This window comes from Strigops habroptila, chromosome 14 (assembly GCF_004027225.2).
Source record: "Strigops habroptila isolate Jane chromosome 14, bStrHab1.2.pri, whole genome shotgun sequence".
Taxonomy (NCBI): domain Eukaryota; kingdom Metazoa; phylum Chordata; class Aves; order Psittaciformes; family Psittacidae; genus Strigops; species Strigops habroptila.
In genome coordinates, this window is record NC_044290.2 from 2,890,553 (window position 1) to 2,906,106 (window position 15,554).

The following is a 15,554-nucleotide window of genomic DNA, read 5'->3' on the forward strand; positions in this document are numbered from 1 at the left end:
AGGGCTGAGGGCTCGCTGTTAATTAAAGTGCTGTGAGTGTGAGGAGCGATGCCTCCTGAGGTGTGAGCTCAAGGTTATGGGGTCTCAGGCTGCTCCAGCCCAGCAGCACATGGTGCATGAAACCGTGAGCACAGCCACAAAGTGCAGGGGTGAGGAAGGGGTGAGGAAGGCCCAGGGGAGGTGGAGGGAGGGACTGGGGCACCTCTCTGCCTTCCTTACCATTCCCATGGCTTTGTTCAAGCGCTTATCACCCGCTGCCCTGTGCAGAGGCTCAGCTCTGCTGAGGTGAGGGCCTCCTGCAAGCACAGTGCCAGCTGGAGCATGTGGAGCGGAGCTGCATCCAGGGGGAAGTGGCTGGCAACGAAAAGAATCCATTATTGCGCTAGGCCAGACCCCCTGGAGCCCGGCAGCCCCTCGGGAGGGTGAGGTCAGTCCTGTTGCCATCAGAAGCTGCTGTCAGTGAGCTTTGCTGGCACAGAGCGGCTCCCAGCCCTGCCAGCACCCTCCGGGCAGGACCCTGGGCTCTGTCCTCAGTGCTCTGTGCCCGAGGTGGGTTCACAGCGCATCCCACCTCCCTCCACGCTGCCCATGGCACCCTCTGACCCTCACGGATACCTGATGGCAATTCAGCAGTGGCATCATCCCCCTCCATCCTCCCTGCCGGAGGTGATCCCGCCGGTGGCCCGCTGTCCTCCACTGTGCCTTGATTTCCCCACTCTGCTCCTCTCACCCTGTCCCGCCTGGAGAGATGGTGCTAAACGCTGCTCATGCAGCGTGGGGTCGAGGGACCGGGGCAGGACCCCTTGCCCGCGGCGATCGGTGCGTTGCTGGACACGATCCGCTGCTCTCCCGGTGGAGAACCGTGTGGTCGGTGCGGCGCCAGCCCCGGGACCACGGCATCACCACACCGGCCGCCCCCCCCCGGGCAGGGCAGAGCCACCACGGCGTCGCTTTGGCCCTCGCCCGTCCCTTGCTCCAGCCGGACATCCCGGTGACACCCCCCCGCTGCCCGGGGCGGCGCTTGGGGAAACTGAGGCAGGCGGGCAGGGCTGTGTGGGGCCCGGGGCCGCGCCGGGGCCGGTCCCCGCTGCCGGGAGGAGCGGTGCAGGGGGGTGGGTTACACTTTTATGAATGGGGCCGCCCCGCCTGCCATAGCCGTGCGGCGCGGCGGGCGTCAGCAGCGAGCAGCGGCGGGCGGCGCTCCCCGGCGCGTCCCGATCCCCGCTCCAGCGCCGATGGCCGCCGGCCGCCGCGCTCCCCCGGAGCCCGGGGGGGGGCCCGTATTACTTCAAGGTGTTTTCGGTGTGGGGCCGAGCCCCGGAGCCGCGTCCTGCTCGCTGGTGCTGACGGCCCGGGAGCTGCAGGTGCGGCGGCCCGGCGGCTCCTCCGGGGGCTCGGCCGGCCCCGACGCCGCGCTCCGCTTGGCCGACTGCGTGAGCTCCGCCGCCTTCCCCGCCGCGGCCGCCGCCGCCTGCTTCTCGCTCGTCTGTTACCCGTTCCGCGGCCCGCGCTGGGGCTCGCCCGCCCGCCAGCGCCTAGAGCGGACCTTCCGCGTCTACGGGGGACCCGACGCCGAGGGCAACCTGCGCATCGCCCAGGCCTGGAGCCGCCGGATCCGGGAGCTCTCGGTGCCCGCCGTGCCCGTGCAGGACGGTGAGTGCGGCGGGCGGGGAGCGGGGGGCACCCGGACACGCACACACACACGGACCCGTCCCCGCTCCGCCGCAGGGCCCGACGGAGCGAGCGCCGGCAGCCCCGAGGGCTCCGGTGCCCGGGAGCTCCGAAGGGACGGGGAGGGGGGATCCGCGTCCCCGTGGGGTCACCTGGATCGGAGGGTGGGGACACGGGGACAGCCCCGGGGGTGCCTTAACCCCCTTTCACCCTTAAATCGAAGGGGCAGCAGGGCCGTGGTGGCCCCACGGGGGCTCTTTGCACGTCCTTCCCCCCCCCCCCCCCCCCCCCCCGGTTCAGTTCAAAGCTCCAAAGGGCAGAATTAAGCAAGAAAACCAAACGAGCCTTCGGTGCTGACACAGGCAGGACAGGAGCCAGGCCCGGCAGGTCCCGTCTGGGAGCAGGTAAATCCCTCCGGGATCCCCGGGGGTCCCAGAGCACCCTCAGCCCCCCAGGAGCTGCCAGCAGCTCCAAGGGGAGATGCTGGTTTGCGGCCCAGGTTCCCAGCTCTGGCTGTCAGGGCAGGGCTGGCGTGTGTTGGAACATCGGAGCAGGGATTCAATTATATGCACTACTTCATTTATTCAGCTGCCCAGACACGCTGCTCAGACTTGGGAGTGAAGAGGCATGTGGTTAGAGGGATCCTGTCAGATCCCATTTAGCCCAGATCTTCCCTGCTCGGCTCTGAAAATGCAGCTTTTTTTACATGACCTGCAGCTACAAACCAACTTTCTGCTACTTTTCATAAAGAATAACAAAAACCCAGGAGAAAGGGGCCAGGGCAAAACCAGTTCCCCGGCTCCATTTCCAGCCTGAGCTCGGCAGCTGTGAGCCTCCAAGCGTTTGGAATCCCTCGCAGGCGGTGTGAGCGAGGTGCTGGGGCAGGAGCGGCTCGTTGTGAGCAGGAGCCTCGGGGGAGCGCGGGGAAGGAGGACGGGAGGAGGCGGTGCGGAGCTGAGGGCTCCAAAAGAATTTGCAAAACCTCCTCCCCCAGGTCGGGACGAGCTAAAAATGCCTCTCACCACACCCTGCGCTGCCCCACCGCGGCCTGTGCGGGACAGATAAGGCCGAGCTGGGCACGCTGCGGGTGAGTCCGTGCACAGCAATCCCGCCGCCCTGGCCCCGCAGCGAGGGGACGCGGGGAGCTCGGCCTGGGGTGAGCTCCAGCATCCCCTGGGCAGAGCCACAGCACGGGTGAAGCTGCCCCCTCCTTATTTCACCCAAAGGGGGAAACCCGCTCCCGTAGCAGTTAATAACCCAGCGTCCCACCTGCAGCCATCCCGGAGAGAGCAAACCCTCCCCGGGATTGTGTCCTGATGGGGAAATCCAGCCCTGGTTGTGGCAGGAAGCTGCCGTTGAGCTGCTGGCACCGGCCATGGTGTCGTGGCTGCAGGAGGTGTTTTGGGGACCCCCGTTGCCGTGCCTCACACCAGGGCAGGACAGCTCTGACCCCAGCAGCCCAGCACGTTTGTTCCTTGTGCCCAGAGAGGCTCCAGAAGGATGCAGGGACGTGGCGGAGCTGCTGGTGGTGGAGCCGTGGTCCCTGCTGAGCGCGGGCAGGACACGTGGCACATGTGGGGATGTGGCACATGCAGGGGGGGAGAGCAGGGTCTGCGCTGGCAGCAGCTCGAGCCCCTTCCTCCTGCTGACTCAGTGTCTGCTCAGCCTCAACCACAGCCTTTGAGGCTGGAAGCAGCCGCACGGGGCGGGGAAGTGGCTGAGCTCTGCCGGGATGCCAGGGGCCAGCCTGTCTTGTGCAACAGAAAGGGGATGCTGCTGACATCTGTCCCACCCCGAGCATCACGCTGCTGGGCTCTGGCTCTGAACCAGCACGCACCGCCCCTGCCGGGTGCTGCTGGTGTCACTGTTCCCGCAACAGGATCATGTCCCAGTCCCTTTTCACACCCTGGTCCCAGCAGTCTGTTCCTTGTGATGGAATCGTGGCATTCCTCTGTGTCCCTAATGCCTTTCCCCACCCAGCCAAGGAGCAGGTTCTGGGATCCCAGCTGTAATCCCCTGCCCAGGGGCAGCACCACGGGTCCAGGCAGGATTTTCAGGCCAGACGCGTGTGTGCACGTCAGGAACAATGTGGCTGGTTAGAGACATTGTGGGTTTCAAAACTCTGTTGAGGTTCTTGAAGTGCCTCATGCTCCAACTGCATCCTCGAGGGTTGGAGGGGGAGAAAGAGGGAGAAAATCCCCCATCATCTGCCTCCGTCAGCCAGGGCTGGAGCACAATCCCTGCCTGGGGGCTCGGCTGCCATGGTCCGAGGGGATTTAGTGCTGGTGGTGACCGGGGACAGCACCAGAGAGGGGTGAGTGTGCCCAGCCCAGCCCCGGCTCACTGCCTGTTATCCCTGTCCTGAGCTGGGGCGGCCTCTGCTCCGCTGCTGTCCCCGAGGGCAGCAAGTCCCTCATGTCTGGCACCCACTGATAAGGGGCCGGGGAAGGTGGGGGGCAGCCAGTGCTCCCCCTGGCCCTGGGCCAGCGCCTGGACCCAGGCTCAGCCCTGGCTGAAGGGGCTCTCCTGGGCAGAGCGTTGTTGTAGCCTCGGTGGCAGGTCCTAAGCAGCCGGCGTGGGGACAAGGAGGTGTCCTGGAGGGTGACAGCCTCACCGGGCCATTCCTGGGGGGCAAAACCATCACCCTGATGGCACTGAATCAGTGGTGCTCCCCGTGCTCCCATGGCATGGAGATGGGATGCCGCAGGGCAGCTTGTGGAGCTCTGCCAGCCGCTGGAGAAGCCCTGGTGTGATGCTGGGTGTCACCCAGGGGAGGTGGCACCAGTGCCACATCCATGTCCCTGGGCTCCCCTCTCCCTGCTCCATCCCTGCTGTGGGCAGCAGGAGGGGGTTCAGCTTCCCCTGTGTTCCAACAGCTCAAATCACCCCATTGTGCAGGTGGGGGGGCAGGAGGACAGCCCCAGCCCACCGAGCTGCCTGGCTCGGCCTGGGCTGCATGGTGCTGGGAAATGCCTGTTTTCCTGACTCAGCTCCTGACGGAGCAGCAATTTGTGCTGAGTCAGCAGGTGCAGCCCTGGGCAGGCACTCACCACCCCCCTGGGAACCACATCATGGCTTAGGGGGCCCAGAGCTGGTGGGGACACCCCCAAGCTCCCCCAGGCTCGCTTCACCCCGCAGGGCCAGGGGGTTCCAGAGGCACTGCAGGAGCTCGAAGGATGGAGCCCTGCTTATGGGCTTGGGGTGCCCAAGCAGCACCCAGGGGTCCTCCCTCACAGGGGCCACTTGGGGGGGGGGGGCAGAGGGATGTAGAGCCCTGCCAGGCTTGTCATTACGGGCCTCCCACACTAAACCTGAGCCCATGGGGAGCAGAGGAAGCAGAAGTGTCTCTCTGGCAGCGCAGGTGTCTGTCCTGGCCCTGCTCCATCTGGGCGGATGTTGGGAATTGGGATCTCTGGCCCTCATCCCCCCATGCTTGGCTCCCTGCGCGCTGCGGGCCTGAGCCGTGGGGCTCAGCAGGGGAAGCTCAGCCGAGGCTGGGTTTCAAACCTCCCCTTCGCTGCCACCTTCCTTTCCCTGGCATGTCCGAAAGCGGAGCCATCAGCACCCACAGCACTGGGTGCTCAGGGATGCTCCGTGCTGCAGAGCCTTGGCTCCGCTGGGCTGCTGTGGGGCTCCAGCCTGGGCATCAAACACAGAATCATAGAATAGTTAAGGCTGGAACTGCCGGGGATGGAGCATTCACCACTTCCCTGTGCACCCTGTGCCAGCACCTCAGCACCCTCACAGGGAAGAACTTCTGCCTTATATCTAACCTGAACTGCCCCTATAACATCTCTGCTGGTTGTGGGCGAGCACAGGATGAGTCCCTGCAGGAGCCTGTGTCCCCATCTCTGTCTCCTCTCCATCCCTGCTCACCTCCCATGTCCCCAGGCCCAGGGAGCTTATGGGGATGGGGAGCAGCTCCCCCTCCTGTGGGGCTGTGCTCACAAAGCCCCCCCCAGGCAGCCGCAGCCCCCTGAGCCCCCCTGTCCCCCTCCCCAGGTGACAGCTATGGGGTGCTGCCCCGGCCCTGCCGCGCGCTGGTGCTGCTGAACCCCCAGAGCGGGGCTGGTCGTGCTCTCGAGGACTTCCAGGCAGTGGTGCAGCCCATGCTGGCCGAGGCCGATGTCGCTGCCACCGTCTTCGTCACTGGTGAGTCACCTCCTCCTCCTCCCCCCCTGGGACCCCACCTGGGTGCTGCTGCGCTGGGACAGGCTCCTCCGAGGGGCTCGTGCCCCCAGCATCACCTGGTTCGGATGAACGCGATGGGGGGGTCAGTGCTGCCTCACCTCCTGCAGCCCTGGCTGGAGCCCCCATGGGGACAGTGGGGCTGGGGTCACTGCCCGGGGGGTGGCAGTGGGCAGCGCAGGGGGATGGAGGGTGACGCTCGACTCTCTCTGCTTTCCCCCACAGAGAGACCCCACCACGCACACGAGAAGGTGCGGGACGAGGACCTGTCGCAGTGGGACACGCTGGTGGTGATGTCCGGGGACGGGCTCTTGTACGAGGTGAGGGGCACCCCGGGGCATCCCCCCGGCCAGGCTGGGCAGAACAGGGTGCCTGGGGCAGGTGCTGAGCTGTGAGAGAGGAAGGCAGGCGGGGAATGGCAAAGGAGAGCTGGCACTGAGCTTGGAGAGGGGCAAGCTCACCATGACAGGTCCATGGGGGGACCCAGCATGGCCTTGGGCCTGCCCTGGCCAGGGGCTGCTGGGTTCCTGCCACAAGCTGCCTCCATCCTGCAGGTGGTGAATGGGCTCATGGAGCGGCCGGACTGGGAGGAGGCCATGAAGAAGCCGCTGTGCATCCTGCCGGGGGGCTCCGGGAACGCCTTGGCTGCCTCCATCAACTACTATGCGGGGTGAGCCCCGTGCGGGGCGGGATGGGGGGAGTAAGGCTCCATCCCAGCTGATCCCAGCACAGCGGGGTCCCTCTGGGTCCCCACCTCCCTGCAGGCTGGTCCCTGTGAGCATCAGGCTACATCCCCACATCCCCCCTCATCCTTCCTCCTCTCCAGGCTTTGAGTCTGGCAAAGCTTTTCCCTAAAGGATCCAGCCTGGGCAGAGCTGATCCTGCTGCAGGGCCGGGGACCGGGATTGCCCTGACCCAGCAGCCCCAGTTCGGGTCTGTCTTTTGGAGCTGGTTTATACTTCCCACCCCAAGCAAAACCTCTCCCAGCAGCTGTCCCTGAGGGACACTGGCACCCAGCTGGGATATGTCCTGACGTATGGGTACAACACGGGTGAGGGTCGCACATGGATGCTGGGTCCAGCCCAAACTCACCTTTCTCCATCCCTCGCAGCAATGATCACGTCGCCAAGAAGAAGCTGCTGACGAATTGCACCTTCATCCTGTGCAAGGGGCTGCACACACAGATGGACCTGGTCTCGCTGAGCACGGCCTCGGGCAAACGCCTCTTCTCCTTCCTGGGCTTTGGCTGGGGCTTCATCTCGGACGTGGACATTGACAGCGAGAAGTACCGCTGGCTGGGCAATGCCCGCTTCACGCTGGGCACGCTGCAGTGCCTGGCCAAGCTGCGGGTGTACCAGGGCCGCCTCTCCTACCTGCCCCTTGTCCCTACAGCACAGGGCACCCCCCGGGACCCCCCCGAGCCTGTCACCAATGGCCACATCCCGCTGCCGGCTGGGACCGGAGCACCGGGGTCGCTGCCCCCTGACTCGCTGCTGGTGCCGCTGGGGCAGCCGGTGCCGGCGCACTGGACCGTGGTCCCCGAGGAGGAGTTTGTCACCGTCTACGCCATCTACCAGTCCCACCTGGGCACCAACCTGCTGATGGCACCGGCGGCACGGCTGCGCGACGGCTGCATCCACCTCTTCTACCTGAAGGCCGGCATCAGCCGCACGGCGCTGCTCAGGATCTTCCTGGCCATGGCCAGAGGGGCCCACCTGGACTTGAACTGTCCCTACTTGTGCTACGTCCCCGTCCAGGCTTTCCGCCTGGAGCCGCGGGCAGCTGCGGGCATCATGACGGTGGACGGGGAGGCGCTGGCCTGTGAGCCCGTGCAGGGGCAGGTCCACGGCCGCCTCTGCCGCATCGTCTGCGGCTCCTGAGCTGCAGCATTCACCCACTCGTGGTGCTGAGCCGCCGGCACGGCCCGGCACAGGGTGGCAGAGCCTTCCTCCCGCTCAGGAACATCCTCCTCTGCCCATAGCAATAGCTCTCGGGGGCCACGGGTGCTCGTCCCCTTGCTTGCCCCCATGCTTAGCTTTAACCCCACCTTGGGACAGCCACCAGCGCTGTCCCAGACCTGAGCCATGAGCCCCATCAGGTACTCGGTGCTGGTGAGATGCCGGCGTGTCCTACCCCGGTACGAGGTCCCGGCTGCGCCGGCACAGCCCCGTCCCCTCCCTGGCTCAGACGCACACGGTGGCAGCGCTCATGGCCCCGCCGCGGAGCCAGCGCCACCCCCAGGGAGGGTCAGGACCAAGATATCTTAATACAAGAACTTGACTTTTTTTAAGGATGTTTCTACCCAAAGCTTCCTGTAGAAGCAGAGTTTATTCTTGTGAGAAATGCAATAAATATCTAGTGTTTGCAAAAAAGCCATCCCCAGCGTTGAAATCTGTGGTCAGAGCCGCTGTCAGTGCCCTTTGCTCCCCACCATCCTGTCAGAGCACGGACACCTCCAGCCAGGACCAGCACGGAGCCATGGCCCAGGAGATGCTCCCAGGAGGTGCCTCAGCGGCAGGACATGGGGTGCTGCTGCCATCCCCTCCCAGTTTTTGGGGTGCACTGGTGTCTCCCTGCTCAGCCTCATGCTGGAGCTGAGTGAATGCTGGGAGCTCAGTCCCACAGGGGTTGCAGACTTGGTTTGTGTTGGAAGGGACCTTAAAGCTCCTCCAGTTCCAACCCCCTGCCACGGGCAGGGACACCTTCCACTAGAGCAGGTTGCTCCAAGCCCCTGTGTCCAACCTGGCCTTGAACGCTGCCAGGGATGGGGCAGCCACAGCTTCTCTGGGCACCCTGTGCCAGCGCCTCAGCACCCTCACAGGGAAGAGCTTCTGCCTCAGAGCTCATCTCAGTCTCCCCTCTGGCAGGTTAAAGCCATTCCCCTTGTCCTGTCCCTACAGGCCCTTGCCCAAAGCCCCTCTCCAGGTTTCCTGAAGCCCCTTCAGGCACTGGAGCTGCTAAGCGATGCTTTGGGACCTTGTGGGGAAGGTTTGGTGCCTCAGGCGAGGGCAGGGCAGGGTCACTCATGGAAGAGGCTCAAGGAAGGTCTCTGGAGCGAGGGGATCTCACACATCCCCTTTCCCAGGGCTGCTGGAGCCCTGCAACAGGCCCCAGGCTGGGGGGAGTTACTCAGCCTGTCTGGTACAGAGCTGCTGTAATTAAACCTCATTTGCAGTGCTCCAGCCCAAAGCAGCAGAGCAAACAGTGCTGCTGCTGCTGGCATGTGCTCAGCTGCAAACTGCCATTAGGGTGGCAGGGCTGGGAATGAAGAGCACATTGTTCCCCACTGCCTGGTGGGAGCCCAGCTCCCATTCCCAGCCCAGCAGAAGTTATCTCTCCCGTGGCATCGGGTTGGGTGTAGGAGCAGGCTCAGTGCTGCTTCTGTGAACTCCAACCACGTCCAACAGGAGGAGGCTGCAGGGAGAGCCCAGGGCAGGGGATGCGCCTAAAGCAGAGCCCATTGGGTTTGCAGCACCTGAAAGGCTCTGTGGAGTCTCTCCTCAGGCCTCTCATGGCCATTGCTCCCAGCAGCAGGGTGCTGGGACTGCCCCTGCCTTCCCTGCTGCACAAATCCCTTCCTTGACCTCTTCCTCGCTTCTGAAACAGCCATGGGCTCTCCCAGGGGAGCCCCAACAGCTCCCTGCTCCAATCCCACAACAGGCTTTGAGTGACTCCAGCGATGGCTCAGGACACTGACGCTGCTGCTCATCTCCTCTGCCACCTCCTTCCAGCCTCTCCTTGCAGGCAGAACCAGGGGGTGCAGCCATGGCGGAAGCATGATTTTGGGTTCAGCACCCCACCAGCACTCGGGAGGTGCAGGAGTCCCTCAGCCCCAGCCTGGATGTGGCCCACACCTACCTGTGAGCTGAGGAGAGGGACCAGGAAGTGCTGCCGGAGCCCCGGAGCCACCCCCTGCCAGGCTGAGGGTACAAAGGGTTTTCATCATCCCAGGTCCATCCCCAGCTGAGGCAGCCACCTCAGGGGCATGCCACCAGGCCTGCAGGCATGGAAAATAACAATGCTCCATGAATGAGGGGGGTTTGGGGAGCTGGTTCATAGAGAATCAAGAGGGGTTTGGGTTGAAGGGACCTTAAAGCTCATCCAGTTCCAAGCCCTGCCACGGGCAGGGACACCTTCCACTAGAGCAGGTTGCTCCAAGCCCCTGTGTCCAACCTGGCCTTGAACACTGCCAGGGATGGGGCAGCCACAGCTTCTCTGGGCACCCTGTGCCAGCGCCTCAGCACCCTCACAGGGAAGAACTTCCGCCTTAGATCCAACCTGAACTGCCCGTTTCAGTTTGAACCCATCACCCCTTGTCCTATTCTCCAGTCCCTGATGAAGGTCCCTCTCCAGCATCCTTGTAGCCCCCTTCAGACACTGGAAGCTGCTCTGAGGTCTCCACGCAGCTTCTCTTCCCCAGGCTGAACAGCCCCAATGTTCTCAGCCTGTCTCCATACGGGAGGTGCTCCAGCCCCTGATCATCCTCGTGGCCTCCTCTGGACTTGCTCCAACAGCTCCATGTCCCTCTTATGTTGAGGACACCAGAACTGCCCACAGTGCTGCAAGCGGGGTCTCACCAGAGCAGAGCAGAGCGGCAGGATCTGCTGGAGGCCCAGGGGCAGCCTGAGCTGCCAGATCTACCTGCCCCCCTCAGGACTCACCCCCTTCTCCACCCCATCAGCTTCATCCAGTGGGATCCCGGCACAGGGATGCACCCCGGAGCCAAAAGCATGGTGGGGAGGGAAAGAACAGACAGCGATCAGAAGTACTCACAGAGGCAGAATTTCATGGCAAGTCATCTTCCCTCCTTTATTACACCTGGGTTAGCCAAACAAAACAAATTCTGCAGGTAAAAAAAGTCTTAATGGTCACACAGCACTTTATACAGATACCGTAAGCAACCAAGCACCCACATCTGCACGGGGACGACACCTCTAAGCATGGCCTTAAGGGCAAGGCTGGGGGTTGTTGTCTTCATTAAATACTGTACAGAACCAAGGCTATAAACGGAGTTTGTCATTGCTCCTTCCCCAAGCCCAGCGCTTCAGTTACAGCCCGCTCTCATTTGTACATCATCACACAGTCTGGAGCCAGGTTTAAGGCTGACAATATGCATCATGCTTTGGCTTTTTTTTTTTTTTCTTTTTTCTTTTCTTTTTTTGGGGTTTTCCACCTTTTTTTTCCAGGTTTCAGCCTTTTAAATTGTTCTCCTTAAATATTACATACATACACAAAAATTACATCACTGTGTGTGCTCAGCACCCTCCTGCCCCCGAGCTTCACATTATCAAAAGCTTTAGAAAATGTGTAAACCTCTGTGCACGCTTCGTGTGGGGACAGTGCCGGGGCTGAGCTGCCGGGGGGCACCATCCCCTGCCCCACAGAGCCCCAGAGCCTGTGCAAAGCTTTGATTCACATCAGAGGAAACAAAGATTTCTTGGGCGAAGGGGAGGGCTCGTCCCGCGCTGACGGCCTGCCCTGGGGAGGAGAGCAAAGGGAGGTGGGCAAAGCAGGGAGCCCTGGGGCTGCTCCATCCCCATCCCTAAAGGGTTTTCTCCCTCCCTCCCTCTCTGGCCACTGGGGCTAAGGGCAGCCACAGCCCAGCAGAGAGGACAGAGGAAGTGGGTGTCTGTAGATGACCAACAGCAATTTGGTCTCTTTAAGAGGTTTAATCCTTTGGAACAAGCCTCTCTCTGCCTGCCCCAAGTGACCCTGTACATGTTGGAGATGCCCCCGCTCTTCGCTCAAAGGATTCATTCATTTAGCACCAGAACGTGGCCAGGAGCTAATGCGCAGCTCGCACTGCCCGTGCCCCAAAGCACCCCCTGCACCCCACTGAGGGTCTGCCCCTCTGCTCCCACTGAGAGCTCCTGCTCAGCCCATCCACCCGCAGCCAACCTGCTCCTGCAGAGCACCAAGAGCATGATGTGCCTCCCGAGACCTGGCAGAGGATGGGGACACCACAAGGGCTTTGTGCTGCCTGGAGAATGGGGGCAGCAGGAAAGAGCAGGCCCAGGGACACGGGAGGGGGTTTGGGACAGTGGGTGCAGACTCTGGTGGTTCAAGAAGCAGAAAGCACCGTGCAAATGTGCTGAGATTCACCTGCTCTTCTCTCCTTCAAACTGAGAAGAGGCCAAAGCCTGGCCTGGGCGAGGGGAAGGGACCACAGCCATAGCGAGCAAGAGCAAAGGAGGGTTTTGGCTCCATCCTTACTTGTGGCAGAGCCATCTGCTCAGCCCGACTCGTCTGGGAAGCCTGGCACTGCTGCAGGACCAACGGCCTTTCCGTGACAGACTGTGCTCCACAGGGATGCCAAGTGGGTGCTTCTACAATGCCTGAAGGCTGGGCAAATGCAGTCGTGCTGGAGAGCGACCTCCCAGCTCCAGAAGTGAAGGTAAGTGCGTGTACACAGGAAAAGAGGCTTCAGGAAGGTGTCTTGACCAGGGGGCTCTGGCAAGTCACTGCTTCAAAGTGCTCAGGGTCAGCAGCTCAGCAGCTCTCGCTGCTGAAGCAGGGGCTGATCTCACCAGCTGTGTCCCAAGAGAGACAGTGGAGATTAGGGACAGGATGTGCTGTGCCCACAGCGGACCCAGGCCACCCTGGGAAACGGCTGGCAAGGGAATGAACTGATAACAGTGCTCCAGTTGCTGAGCAACAGCACTGAACAGGCACAAACTGCTGCTGCTGTGACAGGACCTCGTCACGACATGAGGCGGCCCTGGCTCAAACAGCTCCAAAATACCCATCTACAGCTGATGGAGAAGGAGCAGCCACACCAGGTTCACCACCAAGAGTAGCTTCTGGATCTACAATGTGCCCCAGGATCACTCGCTGCTGCTGCCCAGGCGAGGCTGAGATCCAGGGGTAGGTGTAGTGCTGTGTGACAGCCTGGACTGGCTGGGAATGAAAGATGCTGCTACCGAAGTAAGTAACAAGGGCAGAACCCTGAATCCCATGTATTTCTAGAAGACAGGCACCATGCATGGTGGGGAAAGGGAAGTTTGCCTTACCCTGGAGAAAAAGAAGTGGGGATGGCTAGAATTGCTTCCAGGAGACCAACTAGAAGTTGCAGAACTGGATGGAAACCCTGCAGCACTACCAGGGCAGCACAAGTGCTAGTGCAGAGCTCTGGTTCTGCCTACCAAGTGCCGATTGCAACAACCTCGTAGCTATCTGTGAACTAAGACTAGAGCAACTCTGTGTGGTGCAGACAACTTCAATGCAAACACAATCCGATGTCTAAGTACAGGAAAGCTGGGGTAGGTTTCATAAAACCCATGGTAATGCAGAGAAAAAAAAATGAAAGACTGGGAGGGCATCGCCCTTCACTTCCAGATCCTGCAGCAATCACTTCTCCTGGCTTGAACCCCACCGGAACAAACTGCTGGGTGGGAAGAGTCCTTGTGTGGAAAGGTGCCCCAAGATGAAAGTGCAGAAGGGAATGTGGCTGCAAGACTGCTTCTGTGCAGGTCTCAAATCTTACCATTGCAGGGTCAAACTTGCAAAAGGAGCACGTACATGGGATGGGGGGAAGGAAGAAGGGCTGGGGCAAAGAGTTATTCATGCTTAGACAACCTTTCCTCAGAGGAGCAGTCAGGCCTAGCGCCTTCTTTGGAACAAACCAAGCTGAGGAAGAAAAGCTGGAAAGAGAAGCAAGTTTACTGGTGACAGCATCTGCCTATTTCCTTTCTGCTGCTTTCCCTTCTCCCCTGCACCTGCCTGTCCCTAACCTGATGGTTTATTTGTCCTCTGTCCACTCTGGGATATTGGCCCCTGCTAAGGCAGCCCGGTACTGCTGCAAGACACCACGGATGCTTTTAATGAACCCCTTGGACAAAGGGAAGAGGGGGAACCCAATGTCAGGGTAACCGCTCTTTTCCGGAAGGAAACTCCTGTAGCTCTTTCTCCTTTTCTTTGGTTTCACACTGGGCTGCACGGCAGAGTCCTGGGCAGCCTTCCCCTCGTCCGTTCGGTCTCTGGCCAGGTCTGCCCCCCTGGCTTGGGCTGTGCTCTCCGAGTCTGAGTACTGCTGGCTATCAGCAGCGTTGGGCGTCGAGGCTGTGAACTCCGAGTCATCCAGCTCCTCCTTCCCATCCAGCGCCGAGTCGGAAAGCTCAGCGGCCGCTCCCTGCTCCGAGCTGCTCCCGTATTCCCCCTGCGATCCCGCATTGTCCCCCGGGCTCTCGGCCAGGGCGCTGCATGCAGAGAAAAGGGAGGCAGAATCCGCCCCGTTGGCCTGTTCGTGGCTCCGCTCCACCAGCTCGTTGGTCTCCAGCCAGGACTCGATGCGGGACACCAGGCGCCAGCCGTGGCAGCGGAAGTGCTCCCGGATCTCGTGCTCAAAGACCTCCACGGGCCTGCGGAGCAGCTGCATCATGGACTGCACCACCCGGATCAGCGTCATCTCGTTGTAGCAGCGACTGTTCTCGTAGCCCTCCTGCAGGCCCCGGTCACTGTCGAAGCCTGCCTCGTTGTAGTAGGGCTCGTTCACCAGGATGAGACCTGCCAAGAGAAGGGGACACCAAGGGGTTAAGGGAGGAAGTTCACTGAATCCCAATCCAAGGGACTGGGCCCTGATTTCTGCCAAGGTGGCTGAGATTCAAGGGGCACAGCACCACGCTGCTGAGGCATCACCCACAGCCTCGGTGATGCAGGCAGCCCCAGCTTTGGCTTCGAGCAGGTAGCAGAGGCCAGGTTGGAAAACCAGGAACCTGGAAGGTGCAATGGGCTGGGATCACAAGGGGAGCACTCACATGAATGGTCTATGGCCTTCTGCTAGGGTGGCAGGGATCTTGTATACTACCAAGAGTGGCATTCAAGACCCTTGGCTTACAACAGTAGTCTTCTAGCAGTGTGACACAGAGGCACGCAACAGCAGAGCGGGTCAGAAGGGCAGAAGGGGAAAAGTTTCACATCTCCTTTCCCTCCCCTGCCCAGCAAAAAAAACGCATAAACACACCCAAAGCTTTTTATTTTCCTTGGTTTTTTTTCCTTCTCTTAACCAGAACAAAGGCCAATCTTCAGCAGGAGGCTTTGAGCTGGCCGCGTCCCGTCCTGCCCAGCACAGTCCCATCAGATAGCACAGCCTGAGACATTAACTCGTGCGACAAGTCACCCGTCCCAAGCTTTCTCCTGCTTGCTGCTGGTCTAATGCAATTACACGTGTGTAGCAATGGCACCAACACTGCCAGGTTGGTGCCTGCATTAGAGCTGCTGGAGGTGAGACCACGAGTCTCTCCCAGCCCAGGCAGGAGCAGGGGGAGAGCAGGTTCCTTCACTAATACCTTGTTGCTCCAGTAAAACACTGAGTCTTTCATTGTCTAAATCTGGATCCTCAGCTTTGTAAATGAGAAAAGGCTTTTCTCACATGTTGTTCTCCCTCAGGACTGTGAGACTTCAGAGGAGCAGGAGTTGCCTTGCTCTGTGTCAAAGGTTTCTCAAGTCACATGCCTGGGCTCCCCATACAGAAAGGTGGCCTTGAGGAAGAGATTTGATTTAGTCTGTCTGTTCCCAAACTAGACACAGCAAAGCCCTATGGCAGGAAGCTCTGGGGCTGGTCTAGACACACCCTTCATTATTCTCTACATAGAAGGAGCATAAACACCAGCATCATGTACAAAAACATGTACAATGTAGGATGGGCAGGTGACTCAGTGGGATAAAAACAGTCCTGCAAATGAAGCTCAGTTTAGCAA

At 61.1% G+C, this 15,554-nt stretch overlaps 3 protein-coding genes across 5 annotated transcripts in view; 1 reads left to right on the plus strand and 2 right to left on the minus strand.

Moving 5' to 3' along the window:
- Positions 1 to 3,904, minus strand: part of PRPSAP1 (phosphoribosyl pyrophosphate synthetase associated protein 1) — a 35,790-nt gene extending 31,886 nt beyond the window's left edge. Inside the window, exon 1 of one of the 2 annotated variants that reach the window (XM_030505688.1) lies at positions 3,648 to 3,899. In XM_030505688.1, the coding sequence (XP_030361548.1) occupies positions 3,648 to 3,819 (172 nt within the window). In that variant the 5' untranslated portion in view covers positions 3,820 to 3,899. Of the gene's footprint in view, positions 1 to 3,647 lie in introns of both variants that reach the window. The other variant, XM_030505689.1, reaches the window with a different exon arrangement.
- SPHK1 (sphingosine kinase 1) lies at positions 898 to 8,231 on the plus strand. The gene is made up of 5 exons (XM_030505687.1): positions 898 to 1,653; positions 5,674 to 5,823; positions 6,085 to 6,179; positions 6,414 to 6,529; positions 6,971 to 8,231. Exons 1-5 carry the CDS (start codon positions 1,128 to 1,130, stop codon positions 7,737 to 7,739), a joined length of 1,656 nt encoding a protein of 551 aa, XP_030361547.1. The 5' UTR covers positions 898 to 1,127; the 3' UTR covers positions 7,740 to 8,231.
- A 2,411-nt stretch (positions 8,232 to 10,642) lies between these two features.
- Positions 10,643 to 15,554, minus strand: part of UBE2O (ubiquitin conjugating enzyme E2 O) — a 67,516-nt gene continuing 62,604 nt past the window's right edge. For both annotated transcript variants that reach the window (XM_030505685.1, XM_030505686.1), the window contains exon 18: positions 10,643 to 14,361. In XM_030505685.1, the coding sequence (XP_030361545.1) occupies positions 13,598 to 14,361 (764 nt within the window). In that variant the 3' untranslated portion in view covers positions 10,643 to 13,597. The remainder of the gene's footprint in view (positions 14,362 to 15,554) is intronic.